This window comes from Passer montanus, unplaced genomic scaffold (assembly GCF_014805655.1).
Source record: "Passer montanus isolate IOZ18808 unplaced genomic scaffold, ASM1480565v1 scaffold192, whole genome shotgun sequence".
NCBI lineage: Eukaryota > Metazoa > Chordata > Aves > Passeriformes > Passeridae > Passer > Passer montanus.
In genome coordinates, this window is record NW_024366503.1 from 30,668 (window position 1) to 54,307 (window position 23,640).

Sequence of the window (23,640 nt, forward strand, 5' to 3'; positions counted from 1 at the left end):
AACTCTGCATGCTTTTCTGAGGCAGGGATGCCACACAATCCACACAGCTGGAGTGAGAGTGACAAGGCAATACTCATTGCTATGGCTCACACTAAATTCCCTAGCTCAGGAATACTATGGTACTTACCAAAACATACCAGCAATAGAATACTGCTTTTTGTCCAGGTCCACTGACCCTGTAACATCAGGCTCTCTGGAAGCAGGCACCAAAAGCATGAAGCAGCTATGTTGCAAAAATAAATGTGTCCAGAGAACAGTCTGAGCTCCAGTGGACCACAGCAGAGGCAATTTCCCCTCAGAGCCCTCTCCAGGCAAAGCATGCAGGCAGCTGCTCTCCACAGTCATTCCTGCTCACTGGCACCACAAGACCTCCCAGCAGGCTGCCAGGCTGTCCAGCAGACTGTCCCTACTCTCCAAGGTGCTGCAGCTCGGGCTCAGCAGTGTCAGACAGTCACTCACAGGCTGGCAGGGCCCTTGGGGGCCCCACAAGCAGCACCCAGACTGAACAGATGACACTGCATGCACCTGCAAGTGCTCGCTTCCACACACTGTCCCAGTGGAACAGGACATTCTTTCCAAGGATCACTGTGCCTATTCACCTTCTCAGCAAGCTGCAAGCAGAGCCAGGAGCTATCACAGCACACATTTCACCTAGCAGAAGGGTCCATAAATAACTTGGTGTGCCTCCTCACCACATCCTGTATTACAGCCACACCAGGCACAGGCAGCCATCCAAACACACCCTCACGAAGAAAATTTAGATTTGTAACATACTTTAGAAGTTCAACACCCTACCAACCACTTTGTCTCTTTAAAGCACAGTTTTGTAGTGCTCACTGAAGCACCAGAAAGCCCATTGAAGAACTCAGGAAATGGAGGGACAGGTGATTTATCATGCAATCCTTCCCACCAACCCACAGGAATCTCTGGCTATAGTGAAGGATTTCCTGCACAATAGGTACACACAAAACCACTTGGTGCAACAGAGGAACTCCTTTATGTCCATTATCTGGGCATATGCTGTCCTGAATATGTTCAGATGCAGCATCCTTGCTTTTCCCTGAAAGTACTCTGAATTTTATACAGGGGGTCATTAAGCCTTTCTGAAATGAGTTGTCCTCAGCTCTTGTACAGAGACTTCCAGAAAAACATTTGCCAGTGCACATACTACCTTAAGACAGGCCCACAGGAAGCTCTGCACCAGCCAACTGAAGCAGAAGAGACAAAAACATGGCTTTTTTGGTTCACTGATCAAACTGTAAAACAAGCCTATAAAAGAAATAAAAGCTAGTTCCAGTCCAGAATAATACTGAAAAGTTTTTTAAAAGCCATGAGGGGACACCTTTGAATCTGACTCTATATAACAGTGGTTAGAAAGGGCAAGAAATAAGACTGCAAGTGACTAAGAAATTGCAGCCAGTTACAGTTTTTAAGAGGACAAAAGACAGGGGAAAGCAACATCAGAGAAGGAAACGTAACTGAGGGCCCAGGATCTGAACACACCAAAAGGGTACCACTCAAAGCAAAAACTTAGCTCAGAAATATCTGGCAGTTCCTTAATAGAAATGCTGCTTGCAGCTATAAACGAGCTGCCAGTTCAAAGAAGAGGTGAATGTACTCCTCAGGATAATCACATATGGAGAAAAGGCAGAGGAAGCTGTTCCCCAGGGGAGGCAGATACCAAAGCACAGGGTCTTTTGTTAGCACAATTCCTTCGATGCAATCACCCTACTCCTCCCCCACACGAAAGATCAATCAGAGATTGTCAAGAATGTTCAAAAGAGCCTGTTAAGCTTGCACTGGGTGCTCACAAAAAGAGACCTGTGCATCCAGGGAATCCCTTTACTGTGCTCACTGCAGCTTCATATCATGTTCAGCTGGGAAAAAACAAGCAGGGAGAAGGAAAACAAGCAGGGAGAAGGAAAGCAATGCACAGAGCAGTGAGAAATACTAGGCAAGTGACTTGCTATCCCAAATTCATGGAGCTGGGAGCTTTCTGGAGGAGCACAGCACTGGTTTGTTACTGCAGGAAGGGCAGACACAAGGTGCAGGCACAGCAAGATGCAGCTCCACAGGAGCTTCCAGGAACAACATGCTTCCAAGGTGGGGTGGGAGATACAGCTTCATTGTCCCAAGTCAGGATTTGGGCTTACCTGGTGGGATAGAAATAACCTGCTCTCACAGCAAAGCAAAATTGCATCAAAAGCTGACCTCCAACTATACCCATAGTGCAAACAGTATCCTGAGGAATAAGAAACAGGACAATTACCATTTCCCAGACCCTCCTCAGGCTGACAGTGTGCAAACAAATCAACATGTAAATAACTATGCCAGGAGAGGACAACATCCATGGAGGAAAGTGACTGCATGGAAGCCACCAGCTGCCCCAGCACTGTAAGGCAGCCTCCCCATCCCAGCAGACACTGGTCCCACACGTTCCACTCAGAATCTGCCCCCAAGCTAGTGAGCACACAGGTGCTGGCCCCGAGAGCTGGCCTTTAGTGTCCCTTGCACTCTGTTCCAGCTCCAGCACAGGCTGCCACGCTCAGGAAGGAGGTGGGCAGCAACATCCACATGGCCCTGACAGGCTTATTCCAGCTGCAGGAGGGCATCACCACAGCTCCATTAGGGTAGTGTCACCAGCAGGATTTCAGGATGTGTCAGGCAGAAAGGGAGAACAGACTGCTGACATAAGTCACCCACATGCAGGATATTTGTTCATACAAGCCAATTGCAGGAAGAGTTGAGAAAGTTATTACCATTATTTCTACATCTGCCTGCTTAATCTTGTTGTCCTAGTTACCACAGCCCTGGTGACTAAGGCAACCAGTCTTGGCAAGTAAGACACAGAACGCAATGAGATGTAATACAAATATTTAAGATTACTCTCAAAGAGCAAAAGCAGAAACAAGTAAAAGCAATTCTGTGCCTCCAGCATCACCCCCAGTCTCCTTTCATCTACTACATTTCTCATCACCTCCACAGCAGTTTGAGCAGGGATCTCAGGTGTATTTGTGGTACCCAGGAGACCCAAGGTGGGCTGCAAACCCAAACCAAATGCGCCAGAGCTCCCCTACACTCCCTCTTCACAGTGAGTTAACTGTACAGACACTAACAGGAACAGTCCTGTGCCCAGACTGAAGATCAGAACTTGTGTTATCATTCAACAAACAGCTCTTCTTTATCCATGTATGGTCTCTGCAGCATGCAGGCTGCAGGTTCCTAATGCCCTGGAGCATTTCACACAGGCATTTCAAGGCATCTCCATCTAGGAACTGAGGAACATGACACTCCTGTGGTTTCTGAGATCACTATCAGCTCTGCAACAATCCCAGTCCTGAGCACATATTTGCTTCTCTGTTATTTTTATCAGAGACATACAATACCCAGGATATCTCAGGCTCAAGGCTGTGTAAAGTTAAGTCAAAAGTTAATTTAAGTGAACCACATCACTTGGACAATATAAAGGCATTTCTGCAGTCCACAGTCCAGAACCTCCAACTCTAAACTCTTTATGATCATGATCCAAGCACATATGAAGCCCAAAATATAAGCAACTCTTGCTGTCATGGAACTCCAAGTAGCATTTCACTAAGCTTATCTTTTTCTCTCCACTTGCTACTGAACTTCACATAAATGGGAAAAAACTACAAGATTTATATTTTAATCAAGATATCAGTTATGCAGAACCTGTGAGAATGAAAATAAAAATTGGAACAGCTTTTGATAGACACTTCATGTTTAGCTTGCCCTGAACACTAAGTATGCAGTAGTGCTGGGCACCTCACAAGAAACAGGAAAACAAGACTATTATGCTGGGATGAGTGATCAGATTCGGAGAAGATGAGAAAATTTCAATCAAGATATGCATATAATAACCCATGATGTATCATAATAAAAATATGTGTTTAAAATATTATTTAAAATTTTAAAATATCATTTTATCCCTCTCCAACTCTTAATTATCCTATATTAGAGCTGCGTGTAGCATTTAATTAATTAGGCTGCTTACCTGTTAAAAGCTAGCCACATAAAATAGGAAGTTTCATTTTCTCCCTTTCACATTTTCACACCCAAAGAGACAATCAACCCAGGACCTTGTAGGCATCCTCATGAGAAGGTGTGGAGCTTCAAGAAGATCATTTGCAAGTATGTGGAGCCAACAGTGCTGCACACTGAGCTCACAGGAGTGAAAGGGACAGTTCTGTCAGTTCTGCATGTTCCTGCATGTTCCAGGATGTGGGATGGACTTCCAGCTGGAAGCATCAGGCCCTGTGTTACCTCAGAAGCTTGGAAAATTCTGCCTTCCAAGGGCTTCACTCAAGGCCTTGTTTGAACTACATTCCACTTAAATTAATTTCAGAGGAATGACCTCTCTTGAAGCAAGCACTGCTTTAAAGCAATGTTTCTGCTTAGGCTATCAGTATTTTTTCACTTAAAATGAAAACAGCATAGGGTTTTCAAATCAGTCTGACCTAATGCAATGGGGCCAGGACACAACAACGTTTAACTACTTTTGAACTACAGCTACAGCAGGAATAAGCAAGCAAAGGCAACAGGGAGGCTGCAGAGAGGCAGAGGCTCTCGTTCCTGTGCCCAGCTGGAGGGAAGGCAGGCAGGCACCACGCTGCAGCCATCAGCTCTGTGCCCCCACCTCTTCAGAGGCTGCTTTGCTTCTCCAGCAGGCAAACTGCCCCAAGGCCCAGCCCCAGTGTCCCTTCTCCAAAGTGGGATGAATAACAAAGCTAATTTGGAAACCAGAAACCAGGCAGGGGCTTGAGGAAACCTATGCAGGTTGCCACAGCAACTCCACAAATCCATGTCACCGGAGACCACCACACTCAGAAAACTCTGACAGCAAAGCCCTTTAGCACCTGGATGACAGCCAGCTATCCAGTTTTCTGGCAACAGGACTGCAAGCCTAAGGAAGATCAGCCCAGCTCAATCTCATGAATGGAAGATCTCCAAGGGACACCGGAACAGCTGGCACGTCTGGTGCAGGCTCAGCATCCAGCAAAGCCAAGCTGTGAAGGTACTGTAAGGCAGATCACTGAACTGCCATTGGGATTGGTTCTCCAAGTTTTTCCATTTGAGGGAATGACACATTGGAGATCTACACTTGTGAGCAGCACAGATTGTTCTCTGTGGAAAAGTAGCCTGTGTTGATTCAGCACAACAGGCAACAAAAACATAAAACTAAATCGACCCAAGTGATTAAATAAAACTGGGTGTTTTCCCTTTCTTCTTGTTTATATCCTCTCTCAAAACCTGAACTCAGGTACCTGATATTAGAGAACTGGCTTAAGCCTCAGCCAGACAATACTGCAATCTCTCTGGCTCACAGCATTAGCAAGGGTTAAGTAGGCTTAATGCAATTGCTCTTGTCAGCCCCTCTGACTGCTTGTCACCACCACAGAGAAAGATCAAATTATTCCAACAGTTGCAGAGATAACCTGAAACAAGAGATTAATCTACCACTCACATTTCTGTTCAGTGGGGCTTTTGCCTCCCTATGGAATATCCTGATTTGACAGCAAGTCCAGCCTCACCTTTGGTGATGCTGTGGAATGCCAAAACTCTGCAACTGAATACAGGTGAAACATAATAAACCCCAAATGTGCACACGTATCATTGACAGACAAAACCTAAGATCTGTGGTTTAACTCTTCCTGCAAGAAAAGAGATTTAACCCAGCAATGTGAACAGCTATGAAATACGAAGGAAAAATCCAGAAGATACAGGTGACAACCAAACACTCAGAACAGAGATTGAGCACATGACTATGAGAAGCTCCTGCATCTGTTGCAGACACCTCTGCTTCCAGGTTTGATGGTTACATAAAGCACAGGGTTGCTGGGTCTCCATGAACAGGCTCTGTGGGCACACCTGTGCATGAACCAGCCCTCCACCCCCCCAGATTAATGCTGCTTACTCCTCAGAAGGCAGGCTGGGCCAGTCTCCCACACACTTGTATTATCTGCTCAAAGAACAGCTGCTCACCGACACTGAACACTGGGTTTCAGACTCAAGGTCAGTTAACCCCCTGTAAAAAGAAAGGCTTAAAGAGAAGACTTCAATCATAGAATAAAGACTGTGGAGGTATTTGTTAGCTGCTTCTGGCACTTGTTTCTTCAGTTTGCACTGTTTTTGATAAAGCTGGTATCTGAGCACTACTGATAACTTATCCAGCACACACCCCTGACCGAGAGCTGCACTCCTGGTAAAATTGTCTCTAGCAAAAGATTGCAAAGCCCTGTGAATATCCCTGCCATCCACTTGTGAATGATGTTTACTTGGAGCCCCAGATACACCATGGCCACTTGGGCTTGAAACACCTCTGTGCACAAGAAATTCTGTAACAGCTTCAAACACAATGAGAAAGGTTGATTTCTTAGAGATGCATACACTGCAGCAATGTCCTTGGGAATCCCTATACTTCAGTGCAACTTCACTGTGCTTTGGTGCTTTTGGAAGATCCTTTTTTTTTTTTACTTCAATAGAGACATATTTCCATCTCTGCAGAGAATTTTCTTCAAGGTGTCACCTGGAAAAATGTGCCAGGGAAGAGAACACTTGATAACATCCCCATTAGAACTAGCACTCAGTAAGAAATACCTTATTCTACTCAGTTATCCATGTAAATGGATAATTGAAACCAGTACAAAACAACATGTAAAGAGTGCTATCTATCCACATTAATCAAAGGAAAAAAATGTTGTGAAGAAATAAAGAGGAGGGTTTAATCTGTTTACCCTAGCACTAAGTCAGAATGACCTTTTCCTTATTCCACTGCCTTTCTCCCAGAGATAAAACAGCATGGCTCCATTTTATGGACCTTATGCTACAAGCTGTGCCCATCAGAGAGCACACAAAGGGCAGCATCGAGCAGACAGATATCTGGGGTGAAGGATACTTACTCCCATAACCAGATTCCCCAAGGAGTCCCATAGGAGCCTGGACAATTCCCCACCATGCTCATTTTCAGGCCCTTGTCAGAGATGCTCACAGAAATCAAGTAACACCCCACTTTGGAAACACTGACAATTCCTCTCAGAGGGTGCAGGCAGGGAAGCTGGAGAACCAATTCCCACTGCCTGTATCCTTCTATCCTTCCACTGTGCTGTATCCTTCACTCCCTGTGATTCCCAAGCACCACTGTGTGTTCAAGCACGTGACACATTGACTCAGCCTGTTCATCCAGCAAAGAATGAGCCTAAAACACAATGAGCTGTTTCCTTCCAGGCCAGCACTGAGCTAGCTCGTCACATAATCAGGCATGTGCTGGAACTAGTGCCAGTCCAGAGCTGAACTGCCAATTTGTGCCATTCCAGGTGTCCCTGCTGAGTGTAAGCAGAGAGGACCTGGAACTGGGCCTGAGAAAGGAATAAAGCTCTCCCACCTTCTTTTGAAACAACCCAACCAAGGCATGAATCATCCCCAGGAAGCACTTGGAATGCCAACCATACGTATCACCCAGCACCCCAGCAGAAAGGCATGCAAGGCTTGAAGTTAAGATAAGACAACAGCACTTAGCCACTTTGGGGTGCCCGTCACCTTTCTCTCCCTCAGCACACCACAGTTCCTGAAGCAGCTTCCTGAAGGCAGTATTGTTGGCTTTGAGAACTCTCATTTTACATATTTTGTCCTGTGTTGAATCCTGCACCCTGCTGCACAGATTTCTACTGACAACGCTGGCTGGGCTGTGTTGAGAGCTCACACAACAGCTTTGGGTCATGCATCCCAGCTACTTGCATTACAGTCCATGAAAGGTGCCATGCAAATCATGCTTTTGGGGAAAAAAACTCCAACAAGCTGATATTTGAAAAGATACTTAGGAGAAAACCATTCAGTATCAGCATTTAATATGTAAGTCTCTAAACCTCAGCATGTAAGACTTCCCATTGGGGTTTTTTCCATTCTTAAGATTAGGAGGTCCATAAGTCTTTTAGGTCTGTCTACCTACAGAGCATAGACAAATAAAATATTTGCTCAGGCAAAAAAGAAATGGCAACACACAAAAAACCCACTGAGAATAGTCCACCTTTTATCAGTGAGTAACAAAACTTGGGTGGGTGTCAAGTCATCTCTGAAATTTACCCATTTTGTGATGTATGTCCATAGACTAAAAAAGGCAACACAGCTGAAAAAGCACCTCAGATATGAGATGCAACTTCTTCTAACAGACAAAGCAGCAGCCTGATGTTCTGTATTCATTCATGGAAGCCAAATTCAACACTGAAGTTCAACAGCTTCAAAGTCATTGTTGCATTAAACAGCACCAAAATCTTTACAACTAGAAACAGTTGTTAACTTTTTGGAGAGCACTGATTCCCATCCTGAACTGACATACAGCCAGGGAGTGACAAGATGTTCTTCACAAATGGGGACAATTATCACAGAATCATAGACTGGTTTGGGTTGGAAGAGACCTGAAAGATCATCTTGTTCCACCTCCCCTGCCATGAGCAGGCACACCTTCCACTGGAGCAGGTTGTCAAAGCCCCATCCAGCCTGGCCTTGAGTACTTCCAGGGACAGGGGATCCACAACTTCTCTTCACCCTATGTCAGGGCCTATTCACCCTCACAGTGAACAATTTTGAGTTTTGACAAGTTTGAGAATTTCAGGATGTCCTATATGGAGTCAGAAGTTGGACTTGATGATCCTCATGGATCCCTTGCAGCTCAGGGGATTCTGTGATATTTGAACTGTAAATATCTTGCACCTCTAGAACATCTGTAGGATTTGCTCCACACCAGAGTCAGCCAAACATTCAGGCACCTTCCAGAAGGGGAGCAGATTTTTTTTCTTTTTCCCATATTCCCAGGGAAGAAGCAACTGAAAGGAAGCAGCTTCAGAAAACTTGGTTTTTCTTTTCTAAGAAATAACTTTTATAATTACCTAGCCCTCCAGAAGCCTCTCCAGTTAGGGATAGTTACTTTGGTAGATACTTCACACATAGTCTGCATGCTCCTTCCCATCTCTTCTGGGAAAAAAAAAGGAGAGAGAGACTGACAGCTGCCTTAGAAAATACTGGAAAGCTGGCAGATTATCTCCTCTCTACCAAAACCACATTAAACCAGATCCATAGAAGAGATGATGGAAGTCAGCTACCGTGGCTGAAGAAATGAAAAGCACAGCATCCTTCCAGTAGCCATGTTTGGATTTTCATCACACCCTCTTTTTGCCCTCTGGCAGCTGCTACCTCTAGAGAGTCCCAAAAAGGCAATGCTCTCCTACAAAGGGGCAGCTCCTCAGCATTCATGCCACATTACTCCATTCTGCTTTGGACTGGTGAGAAAACTAACTCAAAAGAGAGAAAACAACTACTATGAACTTATCCCCTGCTAGGGATGTCAGCTGCTGGGAGTTAGTGGTGGATTTGCACTCAAATTTGTACTAACCAATAAGCCCAAAAGCCATTTCCAGGCAGACCTTCCATCTGAACTCCAGGGCACAGCAGAATATTTCACACAACGCAGGCACAGCACCTCATGCTTGCTGGAATTCTCGTGTGTTACTAAACTACTCACACTGCAGATGATTGAGCAAGGCAGCAAGAGGCTGGATGTCTGCCAACAGCCATTGAGAAACAGCCTGAAATGCATCTGAAAGGACAGGGGGGGAAATTTAACCACACACCTCACAGCTCAGCTCTCTCAGTTCTGTTATGATATGGACCTGTGGCCTCCAGAATTGTCTGGAGTTAGGAGCAGGATTTTACACCCAGTTTTATCACTGGATGTAGCCCAGTAATTCACAACACACAGATGCTTTAGGAGACTCTCATCCCTTTCATCTAGTAGCTGCAGCCACGAATATACAGCTTGTCCTGACTGAAAATTCCTTATTTTATTAGACATCTTCCTTCAGTGCAAAATCTGCATACGTCTTCAAAATTAGATCTTTATTCTTAAGAAGAAGAAAGCTGCTAGCCTTGCTATTCAGAGGATGACAATCCTCCAAAGCACAACCTCTTCAGGCAAAGTAAAAAGAAAACAAAACCTGCTCTTAATAATCACAAAGCTTTACAAGAAACCTCCTACTATCACTGCAACAGAAAGCATATGCCAAATTCTGCAAGGGCAGGGAAGACAGGCAGGCAAGGAAGAAATACTGCTGTGGGTCCTAGGGAACTCTAAACATTTTTGTTCTCAGGGATACCCACAGGGAAGAGCAGGATTTTTCCTAGCTCCTAATATCTCAAGGCCTTCCATTAGAGAAGGAAGACAAAATAAATCATATTTAGGGCCCATTTGTTGTATGCCTGCATACATACTGCAAGAGAGCTTATCCTGGTTCACTTCCCAAGGCAAGGCTGGTGTAAATCACAGGAAAGGAAGCATTCAGCTTAGGTGAATTTGCTCTAAGTTTATCTTCCATTGGGGCAATTTAATGACAGTGAAACAGTGTGGTGAAACTCAGCACAAGCAACAAATCAATGTGTTTCAGTCTGTAAATCTTAAGACAACATGTCAAAACCAAACTCAGGGGATCTGAGACTGGCAATGGCTGCACTTTGGCAGCATCAACTGCAGCACAGTACAAGACTGAAAAGCTCTTTTGAATCAGTTGTATGAAACCTCATACAAATTCCCAAGCCCAAAAAAACCTCTCTGCTATCTTGTTTCACTGGCCTGGTCATTTTACTACCAGGCAGTTGCCACCCCAAACCATCTGTCATTAGTAGATCTAGTCCGTGAGCAGTTTGTTCAGGAGCTGCTTCTCCTCCCAAACATTGCAGGCTGTCCATGCACAAAACCAGTGTCACCAAGCATAGAACAGACTCCTTCCCTCAACACCCTTTTATCTAATCCTAAACATTAAGGCTTAATCCTCACAAGAATTTCTATCAGAGCTGGAAAATAGGAAATCTTAAGGTAATACAAAACCTGAAAATATGAAAGGAAAAAAAATCAGCAAGTAGAAAACATGGCTGGCTCTCACTCAGCCTCTCCTGTCCTCCACATAATCTACATGTTGTAAGATATAGTAAAAACTTAAGAATTGTGAGAGCCAGGGAAATAATAAGCAAATGGCACAGGCTTGAGTTTCTACAGTGCTGACAGTTGTCACACAATTATACAATTAATGACACAGCTGCAAAGTGTCTTTCAGTTCAACAGGATAGAAGTTCTCCTCCATTTTTGTCCCCCTCCCCAGACCTGCACCAGAGACACAGACAACACCAACCTGCAACTTGTTGACTTTATATGGATTTATTGCTTTTCTAAAAGGTTGAGCACCTGTGTCCCAGGAGTAAGGGGGATGATGAGCAAGAGGCAGAGCCCAGGTAAAATGCAGGTATAATCTCCAGGACGAGCATGGTGGTGGAGACAGGTGTTCTGCACAGACATGTGCTTTTCAAACACACTCAATCAGCTCCCCTTCACCAGGTAGCACTCAGAAGCAGCAACTGTCCCTTGCAATCCCAAGAGCATCCTACAGCTTGCACACAGAGCTGGCACTCCAAAAAGAGTCCACAGGTATGTGGAGAAGCAGGAAGGACTAACAGTCACACCAGCACAGCTCAAATCCATAGGCCTTGTGCAGTGTGTGCATTTCCAAAGTGTCCCTCTCAAGGGTGGGAACTTGTCACTGAGGTCCAGTTTTTGTCTTTCAGGTGGGCAGTGGGGAGGGTGTGCACATCCCCATGTATTTCAGTTACATGACCAAAAAGAAATAGATGCTCTACAGAACACATAACACTTATTTTGTAGGCATATTTCCTACCGCAAAATAAGGGAAGAAGTTGCTCAAGTCTTCTTTGAGGCAGCCTGAGATTATTATCTCTCTCAGCCCCAGAAAGAACCAAGTTACTTCCCTTCAATGGCTTCATTTCCCATAGTCAACAAGTAAGAACCAGGATACTCAAAATATACATCTAGAAATCCTCACACTGTTACTAATCAATCTCTTTTCTTTTTTTCATCTCTTCTATTCTCTTCTCTTCTCTCTTTATCTTCCTTCCTTCCTTCTTTCTAGGAGATTCCCTTCATTTGTTGTTCTACCTGCTGCTTCTGAGGAAGTCTCCCCATGTTCTTTCTTTTTTCTCTTCCTTCCTTCTTTCTAGGAGATTCCCTTTTTTAGCATTTGTTGTTCTACCTGCTGCTTCTGAGGAAGTTCCCCCATGTTGTTGTCTGCCCTTAGAGAAACTGCATCACATACAAATTCACCTGCACTGTCAACAACTCAGGGATCCTTCTAGAGAGCCATCAGTAACAAATGTTTATTCTGGATAACAGGAACTGAATTCTGAAACTTCATGTGTTTTATTTATACAATAAAAGGTATAATTAGTGCTGGCAAAACACCATGTAACTCTAGACTTCCTCTTCATAATCTCCTTTGGAGCGCTGTGATGTCAGAAGGAAGATGTTCTGTAACCTGGAGAGCTGAGGCTGTAACCACCCTGGGACAGATCCACACTGAACACTGCTAACCTCAATGGAAAGTTTGTCTGGCCTGAAAACACACCTACTCTAAAGGCAGAGACCACAGAGCTTCTCTCACACAAATTCTGCCTGGATTTTAAACCTTGATCTATTTAATTTTGCCTTCTTCCCAAAGAGAGTTCCAATATCGTGCACATCTCACAGTCAGGTGTCCTTGAAAAGTCATTTACTCTCATAGTATTAGAAAAAAAAATTAGGCTGTAATTAAGCAGAGTTATTAATCTTTGGTCACTTGGGACCTGAAACCTATTCATATTCATGTCAACAGGAGTGTTTGCTGCTACAATCAGGATTGCACACCAGACAAGTGCCTCATCATTTCTCAGAAAAGAAAATAATCTTCTGGGGGCCAATACCTATCCTGCCTTCTGTCCACAGCTGTGTTTAGCTGGAATGTTGACCCCTTCTGCCAGTCCACCACCCACCATCTCACCCAAAGAACACCATTTCCCTTGTCACAGAAACAAGCTGCAGTCTACAGCCTGGTTTATTCCCTAATCTCACAGCTCTGCCAACTACCCAGAGGAGAAATAACCATGGCTGCAATGGCAGAAGTGGTCTCTGGAAAATGCTTTTCAAGATTCCTCTTCCCAAGAGCACACAACTGTCAGGATCTGCTAAAAGCTTCAAACTTCCCCCAAAAGACACTTACATCTACAAAGGTATCTAGACAGATAGACAGGACTCAAATTTTGGTGCCAACTGTTCTCATGCTCTTTCAACAGACTCCAAGTGCTCAATGTGGAGCCTCATCAGAGTTTCTTCAGGCCAAGGCAAGGGGAGGTTTGATGATTTTCCTTTACAGACACCACATCCCTGCCCACAAGGGTATGAAACCGAGATTTCCCTGTTCTAAGTGGGATCCAACAGTGTCAGGATTAAAGTATTGCTGTAACTGGATTGCTTCCTGTAGTCACAAACAATAATCAGGTTAAGAGATTTCCTTTCCCTCCTCTTGGCTGGGCTGTGAGTAGGCAGAAGTTACAAGGCAAGTGGGTGGCTGTTAAACTGTTCCTACTCCAATTGTTTGAGAGGGGTGTTTAGAGCTGTTAATTTTGCCTCCTACTCATTGATTTAAAGACACGTTTACCTATGCAGGGAGCAAGTGCACCTTGCTGCACAAACCATGAATGAAACAGACTCCTTGAAACCAATCTCTCAACTCTGCAATCCTTTCACACCACAAACCCACACAGATGCATCACTGGAGAGAACACAGCTGAAATGGCTTAGCCTGAAAAGGCACCGTTCTCTCCCACCCCCTTTCCTGCACTCATATCAGCTTTTTCCAGGCTGCCTTCTCTCCTCCTTTCCCCCTCCAGATTCTCAATACCATCCCACTAGAAAAAGACAGCAATCCTGAGGATGGTTGAGTTACCTCCACAGCACACCCGGCCAGCAAACAGGGGATTGGAAGACAGCCAAGTTCTCCACCACAGGGGATGTAACAGGACCTCCAAGCTCCCTTAACCACAGATTTCTATGAAATATGGTTCTTTGAGGAAGTTGTCCTTGACAAGACAGTACAAAATTGGGCAAATAATCAGAAGCTGAGAGAGCTGGACAGACATTGTGTAATTTCCTAGCAGATTCTTGTGTGAGGCTACAACTCATTGGCTGTGTTGTTCACAATACCCAAATATTTGGAAGGAGTGACAAAAAAATAAAAAGGAAAATTAACTGAGGACAAACCATACCAAGCAACTATTGCCCCACCGTGTGAACAGGAGACTTGCAGTGACATAATTACATTTCCTGGGCCCTGCTACAGCAAGACCTTATTGCTCTTAGAATGATGCAATTTAGAGTTAAGATCTGGATTTGGGCAGAGACATAAAATCTAATCCATCACTGCCACTTTTTAACTGTTGGATGAATCACTTCACTCTGCTTTCCCCTCATTCATGTTTATCCAAAGCACGGAGTAAAATCCCCACAAAACAAGCAACATTTCACTGTAGTACATCATGCAGCATCTACCATAACAGGATGTGAGACTCTGCCATAGCCTCCTGGCACGTCCTGTCACACAAGCTGAATTCCAGATAATAAGGACACTGTCAAGAAGCATCTCCTGAGGATGCATTAGGATCTGCCCAAACAGCCTGAACCCTGGCCCAGCATGCACAGCATTCTACCCAGTCACACAGCCATCAGCCTCTTCAGCCTCTCTCATGTTCCACTGCAAGCTATGAAGATACTGCCTCGACAGGGGCAATATCTTTCCTCAGCACAAAGAGCCCTTTAAAACCTCAGCACAAAGCCCAAATAATTTCCACACACTGCTCACCAAACCTCAGTCTAGATTCCACCAGCTCCTGGGGATTCCCATCTGGCAGACTGGGCAGCACAGCAAGCTCTGCTAGTGCTCTCACTCTCAGGTGTTTTTTCTCCACAGTCACCCTGTCACATGCAAGAAAAAGACAACACTGACATGGAAACAGCTGTGAACAAAGTAGGGAGAGCAGGAACCTGAGTCATAGCTGTGGCTTCAGGGAGGGAAAGGGCTACTTCAACTAGAAGAGCAAGCAACTTCAGGATCTGAATCCAAGCCTCACTTCAGTGTCCAAACCACAAGGTCATCTTTCTGCTTTATTTTCCAACAATATTTTCAAACTTTTACTTGTTTAAGAAAGAGCACATGACCAAATTCATTGCTGATGCGTAACAGCCTCCCCAGAAACTTTAAAAAGAGCTTACTAACCAATCCACAGGGCAGTGGTAACATGCTGCACTGAACTTTTAAAATTATCTTTTCTAAGCAATAAAAGGGGTACACTAGGTGGGACACATCCATCTTTACCTCGTCACTGCTTTACTTAAAATCACTGTGTTAAAACTCCCAGTTGTTCACTGGGGGTCTACCCAAAAGCCATCTCAGGGCAGACAAGAAACAGTGGTAAGTCTGCAGCAGCACACTGACCTTCCCTCATTTTAGCCATGCTGAAATTAGGCATCAGCAATAGTATGGCTAATGCCATTGAACTTTCTTTGCAAATGTAACAGATTTTGAAATTTTCTGTCTCCATACGCAGCAGAATTGCTGCACCAGCTGTCCCCAAACGCAAGGCTGCTTTAACAAGTTGCTGCAGTGCCGGTTTAGCGGAGAGCAGCAGTCAGTGGCACGGCAAGGTGCAAACGCAGCTCACCTGCAGCCCGTCAGGTACCTGCTGCTGAACAGCTCGCTCACTGTCTCCAGGCCAAAATAAAATGTGTTAATGAAGTAACCACCACAAAGCGGTGATTACAAAAACACCACTTGCAGCCTTTTCTGCAGAAAGGAAAGCACAAGTGCTTAAGACGTGGTGACAAGTACCTTTGAACCAAGGGAAAAAGTGCTAATGGAGATGCAAAACAGACCACATTCTCCCACTCGTCACCTGGCAGAGGTTACAGGGATACACCTCCATCCAAGACTGCTGTGCCAACGCAGCTAGGCTGGGAAAAGTGGTGAAATGAGGTCAGGCTTAGGTCGCTGATACACACCAACTCCGTCCATTATCCAGAGTGTCCTGGTAAAGATCTACACACACACTGGCAAAAAACAATCGTGTGCCACACAGCAGCCTCCCTAAAGTGTAGTTAACAGCTTTCCTACTATTGCTTAACGTAGAGTTCACATTTCATTACAGCTTGCTACTCCTGAAGTAGCACGGACACAAGGCTGTCATCCCTTCCTCTTCCTCTGATTTTATCTTGAGCTGGCAAGCACCTTAGCTGTGAATCCCTGCAGGCTCAGGAACATTGTACCGTGTTAAATTACACTGGGACAACAGCACAGGCAGGGGAGAGATTGAAGTGATACAAGCCCGTGAAAGAGTGCCAAACCAGCATGGACATCCATTTTTGAGGCCTCATCAAAAATTAAGAAAAAAAAATTTAAAAAGTTTAATTCTAAAGAGTTGCACAGTTAAGATTCTTCACTCAAAAGAGTGATTCTTACCAAAGCTGGCAAATTTTTCATCAACACAAACTGTTAATAACCAGTGCCTGTACAATGGTGCTTTCTGCTCAGATCCTTGTGGGTAGAGCAGGACCCTGAAACAAGGCTGACTTACTTTCACAAATCAGTACAGCAACAGCTAAAATCACCTCCAAATAATATTAACATTTCAGCAACACACAGATGAGATGAACACAGTGTAAATGCAGAGCAATGGGAATGTTGTCCTTTTGTCTGACTGGAAATTAAGGAGCATAAGAGGCAGGGGGAAAAAAGCTTGAAATGTCAAGGGACTTGACAAACATCAAGGAGAAATTTAATAAATTATTCATACACACAGGATGAGAAATCCAAAAGGGACATCCAGAGTCTGCTTCTGACAAAGGAGCACACAGGAAAGGAAGCAATACCTGGAACAAGCAGCCTTGAGCACAAGGTATGAGAGAATTGAAAGAAATGTTCACTTATAGACCTTATTTCAGGCATGCACATACAAGAGAGTTCAGAAAGTCTAGAAGAAGAAAAAAGCTGATATTCATTAACACTGAAGAAATGTAAAAGCCATTAAAAAACAACCCAAGCAGATCAAGAACATAGTTCAGCTGAAAAAAATACAAGCCATACAAGAACAAGATGTAGTCGTTACAGCTTCACAAGGAATAGTCTTTAAATTATGAGAAAAATATCAAACTAATTTGAGAAATGAAAAATTAAGACCTGGATTGAAAGATTGCTCAATTACAGGGACGCAAGTCAAGCCAGAAGCAAGGAAAAATCGTGAGAACAGTGTCAAAAGTATCACAGGCACATGCAGGGCCTTTGAGAGAAAGGAGCAATGAGAAAAATGTGAATGTATTGATAAGGCAGAAAATAGTCTAGAAGAAGACAGCTGAAGGAACATGGAGGGAAATCCTAAATACACAGGAGCTCTTCTAAAAGTATATAAATAATGTAAATCTAAATGATATTTATCTAAATAATACCGACTCAGAGACAGTACTTGAATTGTTACTGAAAATGAAACAGCAGAAGAATCAATGAGAGGCTTTACAGAAACAGGATCTTCTCTCCTGGTAGATAAAGCTATTAAAGAACAGGAAAAGAGTAGCAGAACCCTTTACTAGGGAGTTACTCTTATTCTAACCCTGCTACCATTGCAACAGTCCAACACCTAATTGTTAACAGTTTTCAGTTTTGGAAAATGGAACTAAAGACATGAGTTCTGCTCTCATCCTGAACTGCCTATACTGATAAGAATGTATTTATCACATATGCAGAAAAACAGTTAAAAATACATAGCTGGCATGGAACCTGGACATTTTTTGTTCAGGAAATGGTCACACATGCACTGGCTTTGGATCTCATGCTACTTAAGATATGTTCGCACTGAAGAATAAGAAATGCGATAAGAAATGGAAGTGTAAAAATCAGCATGAGTAGGTAAATAAGGAAAACACAGAACAAACATAGAACAGGAGCTCTAATTTACTAAACAGAACCCCTCAGTGTTAGACCACAATACAGAAACACAGGACATGAGAGATGGCAGTGGGCAGCACTAGAAAGGAGAGGGCATTGCAACAGGCCAGCAGAAAACGTCAGCGTCATTTTGGGCTGTGTGCACTGAGGCTGAATCACACTGCAGAGCAGGGAGTGGTCTCTGTAACCACAGTTCCAATGTGTTCAGGCACCTGAAATATTGCAGCTCTCCTCCCAGCACACTGCAATGAGTATATTGAAGTATCCAAACAAAGCCTCATTTAGCTAAGAGACTTCTAGCTACAAGAGCAGTATTTCTTGAGCTGTTTGCTTCCCCAGAGGCAGAGACAAGTTCCTGCTGCCACATCCCACACAGAGGAGTAAGACACTCTCACTTCTTGTTTCCCAAAACAGTACTCACCAGCTTTGATGTAGTTAAAAAAAAACCAAAACAAACCAAAGCAGAAGCACAGCTTCCCCATCAGCTGGGATGCTGAAAGCTTTGACAAGATACCAACAAAAGGTATTTGGAAAATAGCTCTGGCCATATGCTCACCTGGCATGCTATAAAATGCAGTATGCTTTTCACCTCTGGCTCTCTTTTGGAAACAACTTCTAAAGTTGACAGGAGACACAGCTTTCAATCTAGAATTATTCCATGTTCAAACAAGTACATAAAAGCATCAGCACAGACTTAACCACAGAATGGATCCCTAAGGGACCCCTCTAAGCTGTTGGTGCTCAGCAATTCCTTCTTTTGACAGCATTAAAGTCTGGGAATTGTGATCCCAGAGAAGGGTGGACTGTACACAAACAACGTGGCTGCTAAAGATCAGCCACAAGTGACTGGGGACGCCAGAGGAAGCCAAATGCGCACTCGTGGTGTCCTAGCACAGCAAGAACAATGTAACATTTTTGATAAGCCATCAGAGAACTGTTGCAACACAGCCTGGCTGCTGAATGAAGCACTGGGAAACAAGGCTACCATGCAGCATGACAGGTCCTTCAAATAAAATTAAACCCTCAGGGAAGTCACTATTAACATTTTGCAAGGAGCACACCCCCATCAATCATATTAGGAGGGCACACTTATCCCAAGTTCTGCTCAATTATTTTGTGCTCAGAAGGAGAACAAAACACTGCCAGAGAAGAAATCCCAAATTTGCTCCACTGCCACAGAGAGCTACAGATAGTGGACAACATGTGAGACATATTATCCTGCAGGCCTGTAGCCAAGCCCATGATATTAAGAATAATAAGCAATCTGATGGCTGTTTAGAACATTTTGTTTTCTATATAGGACTGCAAGGAAATCATAATTCAAACACGGCGTATCACCAGTTATAAGAGACTGTTTCCCTACAAGAAACTGTGGCCTCTCCCAAGCACTCTGGGTCTGAAGCTACATTGGTTTGTCAAGGAATCATAGTGTCTTCTGAAGGAACAATCTGGAATCATTTAACATTCCCAGAGGTGCAACTCTGTAGCTTATCCAAACAGAACAGATTTCGCTGAGGTTGGAAGTTTACCATGAAAATGTCTGATTTACCCAGGAAACCACTCAAGAACATCTCAGCCAGATAAATACATATTATTCCAGCTGGAATAAGCATTTCTTAAAGGAACACCCAGTTCAGAGGCTCTTCATTGCCACAAAACTCTTAGGGGGTGCAGAAAAGACAGGCAATGCTCCGTGCTGAGAGTAAACAGACCCCTGAGCCCACAGCAGCCCCTTCATGTCGCTGTGCCAGAGGAGAGCACGTTCCTTCAGTTCACACCACATGGCAGGAGCTGTCACTGAAAGGATTCCTGGACCTCAGGCAATGGAAAGCATGGAACCACACCTCCACAAATAAAGTGTTAACCTACTCTCCACGAGTTGTCAGGTAATGGACACTGGCTGCCCAAACAGGAAAACTGGGTTGCACAGACAAGAGCATTCACCTCATGGAACTTCAGAGGAGCACCCTAGCCGGCACTTTTGGGATATTTCCAGTTGTACTTGCAACAACTGCTCTCATTCCAAGACATTCATTAGGCTGCAACTCTCCAAAACTAAAGTTTGCAATTTATAATGACAGAGAATTCAGAGCACCTGCTGGAATGTAATATCCTGAAGGTACACACAAATAGTGTCACAAAGTGAGCCCAAAACACACGCATTTCCCTCAATCAATGCTTTTCTAACAACCATACACAGGAGACACTGTGTTCGAGCACACTGTGTGGGTGGCAGCAAGACTTGGAATGTTTCCTCATGCATTGTACTGAGATACAAGGCATTGTGGATGAAATGCAGTCTATTTGAATCCTTGCAGTGCCATTCACGGCATAATCTGCACAGGTAAAATCTGCCTTTGCAGCCTGACCTCAGCAATACTGACGCAGCAACCAAAACACAACTTGTATCTCTCACCTCTAACTAGAAATGTGATTACTTATCACTGAAACAACATCCACATAACACTGAACACAGTAGCTGTGTCATGGAAAAAGTGAACACAATCACACAATCTTATCTTGTTTCCTAATTAAGAACTCACATTTATGGACGTTCAGATGTTGAAAGAAAAAAAAATAAAAAGAGCAGTCCTATTAAAGGAGGTGGAAAATACCACTATGTGGAAATAACAAGACCTGAAGCATGTTTGCACAAAGTCCTTTGACACATTTTTTCCCAACGTACTGCCTGACCAACACACAAAACAATGAGAACACAGTAAGACATTACCTTGATGCAGACGGACATTTTACCTTGGCAATGCTCTAGTTCACTTCTGGCCATCTCTACACAGTGAAAATCTGCTACTACCCCTAAAGGAACCCATATGCAAGGCATCTCAATAAAGACACTCCCACCTCAGAACACTGCTATAAAGACTTCTACTAAGATAACTGTGAGTAGAAATAAAGGCAGATTGATGGACTATTTTAGCCAAAGTATGCTTCACATCCTGCTTAATTCATAATCATGAATTAAACAGGTTGGCTTTCCTTCTAAGGCACTGTGGTGGGAAGCCAATCATTCTGAGCCAATGGGTAGCCCCACTGAAGATGCAAAGAGCATTTTGTATAGTTTCCAGGTGTTTACTTCCTTCTGCCTTTCTGCAGAATAGCTCACTGACCATGAAATTCACCTCTGCCTTCCCTGGCAGCCATTTAAGCCAAAGGCAGCTGGATCTAGGCTACGCTCAGCCAGTTCATAGAAGGGTCATCAAGAAGTCACAGACCTCTCTCAACTTGGCCCTGAAAAGAGAAAGACCCCAGCAGGAGGGATGACACCTCCATCCTGAGAGCAAGGCAATTTCCAAAAATAAATGTGGACTTTGTTCATGGCACGTGCCCCATTCAGCCAGAAAAAAGCTTCCACTACAGGCAACAGCTGAGCTTAGAAAGCCAAGATCCTCCTGCAAGGCATCAAAGGTCCTGCAGTCATACCACTAAACCATTCCATGCACTGGGATTTACACTTCCCACTGCCCATTTTTATTGGCCCCAGACTCCTTCTGGTAGTTTGAAGGTCTGGATAACCTCCCACTTGTCCTGCATTAACAGCCAAGCACAAAGCAACCCCACAAAGGTGGATCCAGCCCAGTCCTACTCCTGCAGCAGCCAGAGCTGCACCTGAACAAAATTAAACACCTAAGAAGCAGCACAGGGACAGCCAAGACTTGCAATAGAGACTCCAGAAAAAGAAATCATCTTCTATAGCATTAAAACCAGTGCAAAGTTCTTCTTTCTCCAGATATGCATAATATTGAAAAATGCAGACTACACAAGCATAAGAGACAGAGAAGCCCAAGGACATTATTGCCCATGGATGGAAATTATTTTGCCACCACTACCACTCCCAAAGCACAGTGAGACCAGAGACCACCTGTGCTGGGCACTGGGACAGCACAGCAGAGCTCCTGCCATGAAGAACACATCAAGGCTTTACCATATACCAGCAGATCAGTAGAGAAAGGACATGGAAAGGAAGCACAGTGCACAGATCCACCATTAACAGCTCAGGTTTGGGCCTTGAGCTCCCTTCAGCTTCAGTGAACTGAAACACTTGCCTGACACATGCCTATCCCTGACCTGCTCACTCAGGAAAGCCTGGGATTACTGAAGACTGGAAAACACAGAAGCACCAGTCCCAACTGGTCCCTGTGGACTCTGGCAGGACTTCTCCAGACCTGCTGACTCCACAGACATGACAGCTCATCATGTTAGAGCCACGGCCTCTGAAGGAAGAATCAGCTTCCATTAGCTTCTTCCCATCTTAGCAGGTGCTGTGTCTGAAGGTATTCCAGAGAGGATATTTCAGATGGATTTCACAGCAGCTCCCTGCAAGCAGCTGTGTCAGATGGCTGCCCCCTGGGCTGTCAGCACACAAAGGAGCTCGTGCATCAGAGCAAGCATCTGCACAATGCTAATGGAAACTGTCCTCGTGAGAAGACACAGCATTCACTGGGCCAAAAACCAGTTCTACAAACAACCTTCAGACTGATTACACATCACTTCTCACCCGCTGGCACCCTGCCAGCCATGTAACCCACTTCTACACTCTTCTACACTCAGACTCACTATTCTCAGTCACGCTGCCCGTGGTTTGCCCAAAGCAGTTCTCCTCTCCCTCGCTCCTGGAGCACTTCATTTGTGAAGCCTATGCACATGCACATCCTTCACCATCACTAAGTTCTATGTTTTGCATATGCAAATCCCTCGCTCCTGGAGCACTTCATTTGTGAAGCCTATGCACATGCACATCCTCACCATCACTAAGTTCTGTGTTTTGCATAAGCAATTTTTTTTCTACAGGAAGTCAACCTGATCATTCTGTCCTGCTCTCCAAATTCCAGCTTGGGAGTAACCTGCCCACAAATGAACAACACCTCAAGTCACTTTAAAGCTATGAAATGATCATTTGCTTCCTGCTCCGCACAACAGCCTCAGCATGTGTCATCAAAAGGTGCACAGGCTTTTAGCAGACACATGTTGCAAATTCCTTCACATCTGCTGCCTGCCGAGCCCAGCACTCCCTTGGGCACCACAATCACAGAGCCTTTCTCTAGTAGCCTGGAGTATTTTGGAACGTTTCTACTCCAGCCCATCTGGCCACACAGTCACTGAGCTTCCCTCTACAAACACATCCATCCAGCAAAGCCCTTTCATAAAGGCTGGTATCTTGCTGCCCTACAGGAACGTTTATTTCCCCACCCTTGAACTTTACACCTCTGATTTTTGTGAAATACATCATTGCAGACAACACACTACAGCCCAGAGACACAAGAAACTAGGGTGACTTCCTGAATCTGCCATGTAAGTCTCATGAGAAGACCTGATCAGTCTGATAAGATGAGCGGGCCAAGGGACACCCACCCACCTCGTTAACACCTGATGCACCTTCTGGCTCCAAGACAGGTGTCCGTAAGCACACCTAGCCATACGGACAGCGATGACATCCCCACCACTCAGCCTGTCTCCCATCTCTGACAGACGTACAACTCTGAGCTCAGCTGGCAGCGCACCGAGTCCTTCCTGCTGCTCCCCAAGGTCTGGAGCGCAGATGACACAGGCCCAGGGATGGGCACTGCCTGCTTCACGGAAGCGGCTGCAGGGCCCTCACCGCCCACTCCGGGGGCAAGAGGCAGCTTCCAAAGCCCGGCCGCGGCGAGGCACCCCTGCAGAGACCCACGGCCGGCGCGGCACACGCTCGCCAGGGGCTGCAGCACGGAGGCAGCGCAGCGGCGCTCCCGCGCCGTGCCCCTGCCCCGCC

General features: G+C 44.8%; 1 protein-coding gene across 2 annotated transcripts in view; it reads right to left on the minus strand.

Annotated features, from left to right (window-relative positions):
• The window catches only part of LOC120500921 (phosphofurin acidic cluster sorting protein 1-like), a 54,124-nt gene that overhangs the window by 30,232 nt on the left and 252 nt on the right, over window positions 1–23,640 (minus strand). Inside the window, exon 1 of one of the 2 annotated variants that reach the window (XM_039706431.1) lies at window positions 2,154–2,242. The exons of the other annotated variant lie outside the window; for it this stretch is intronic. Within the exon in view, the coding sequence (XP_039562365.1) occupies window positions 2,154–2,227 (74 nt within the window). The 5' untranslated portion in view covers window positions 2,228–2,242. Of the gene's footprint in view, window positions 1–2,153; window positions 2,243–23,640 lie in introns of those variants that run through there. 2 annotated transcript variants of the gene reach the window in all.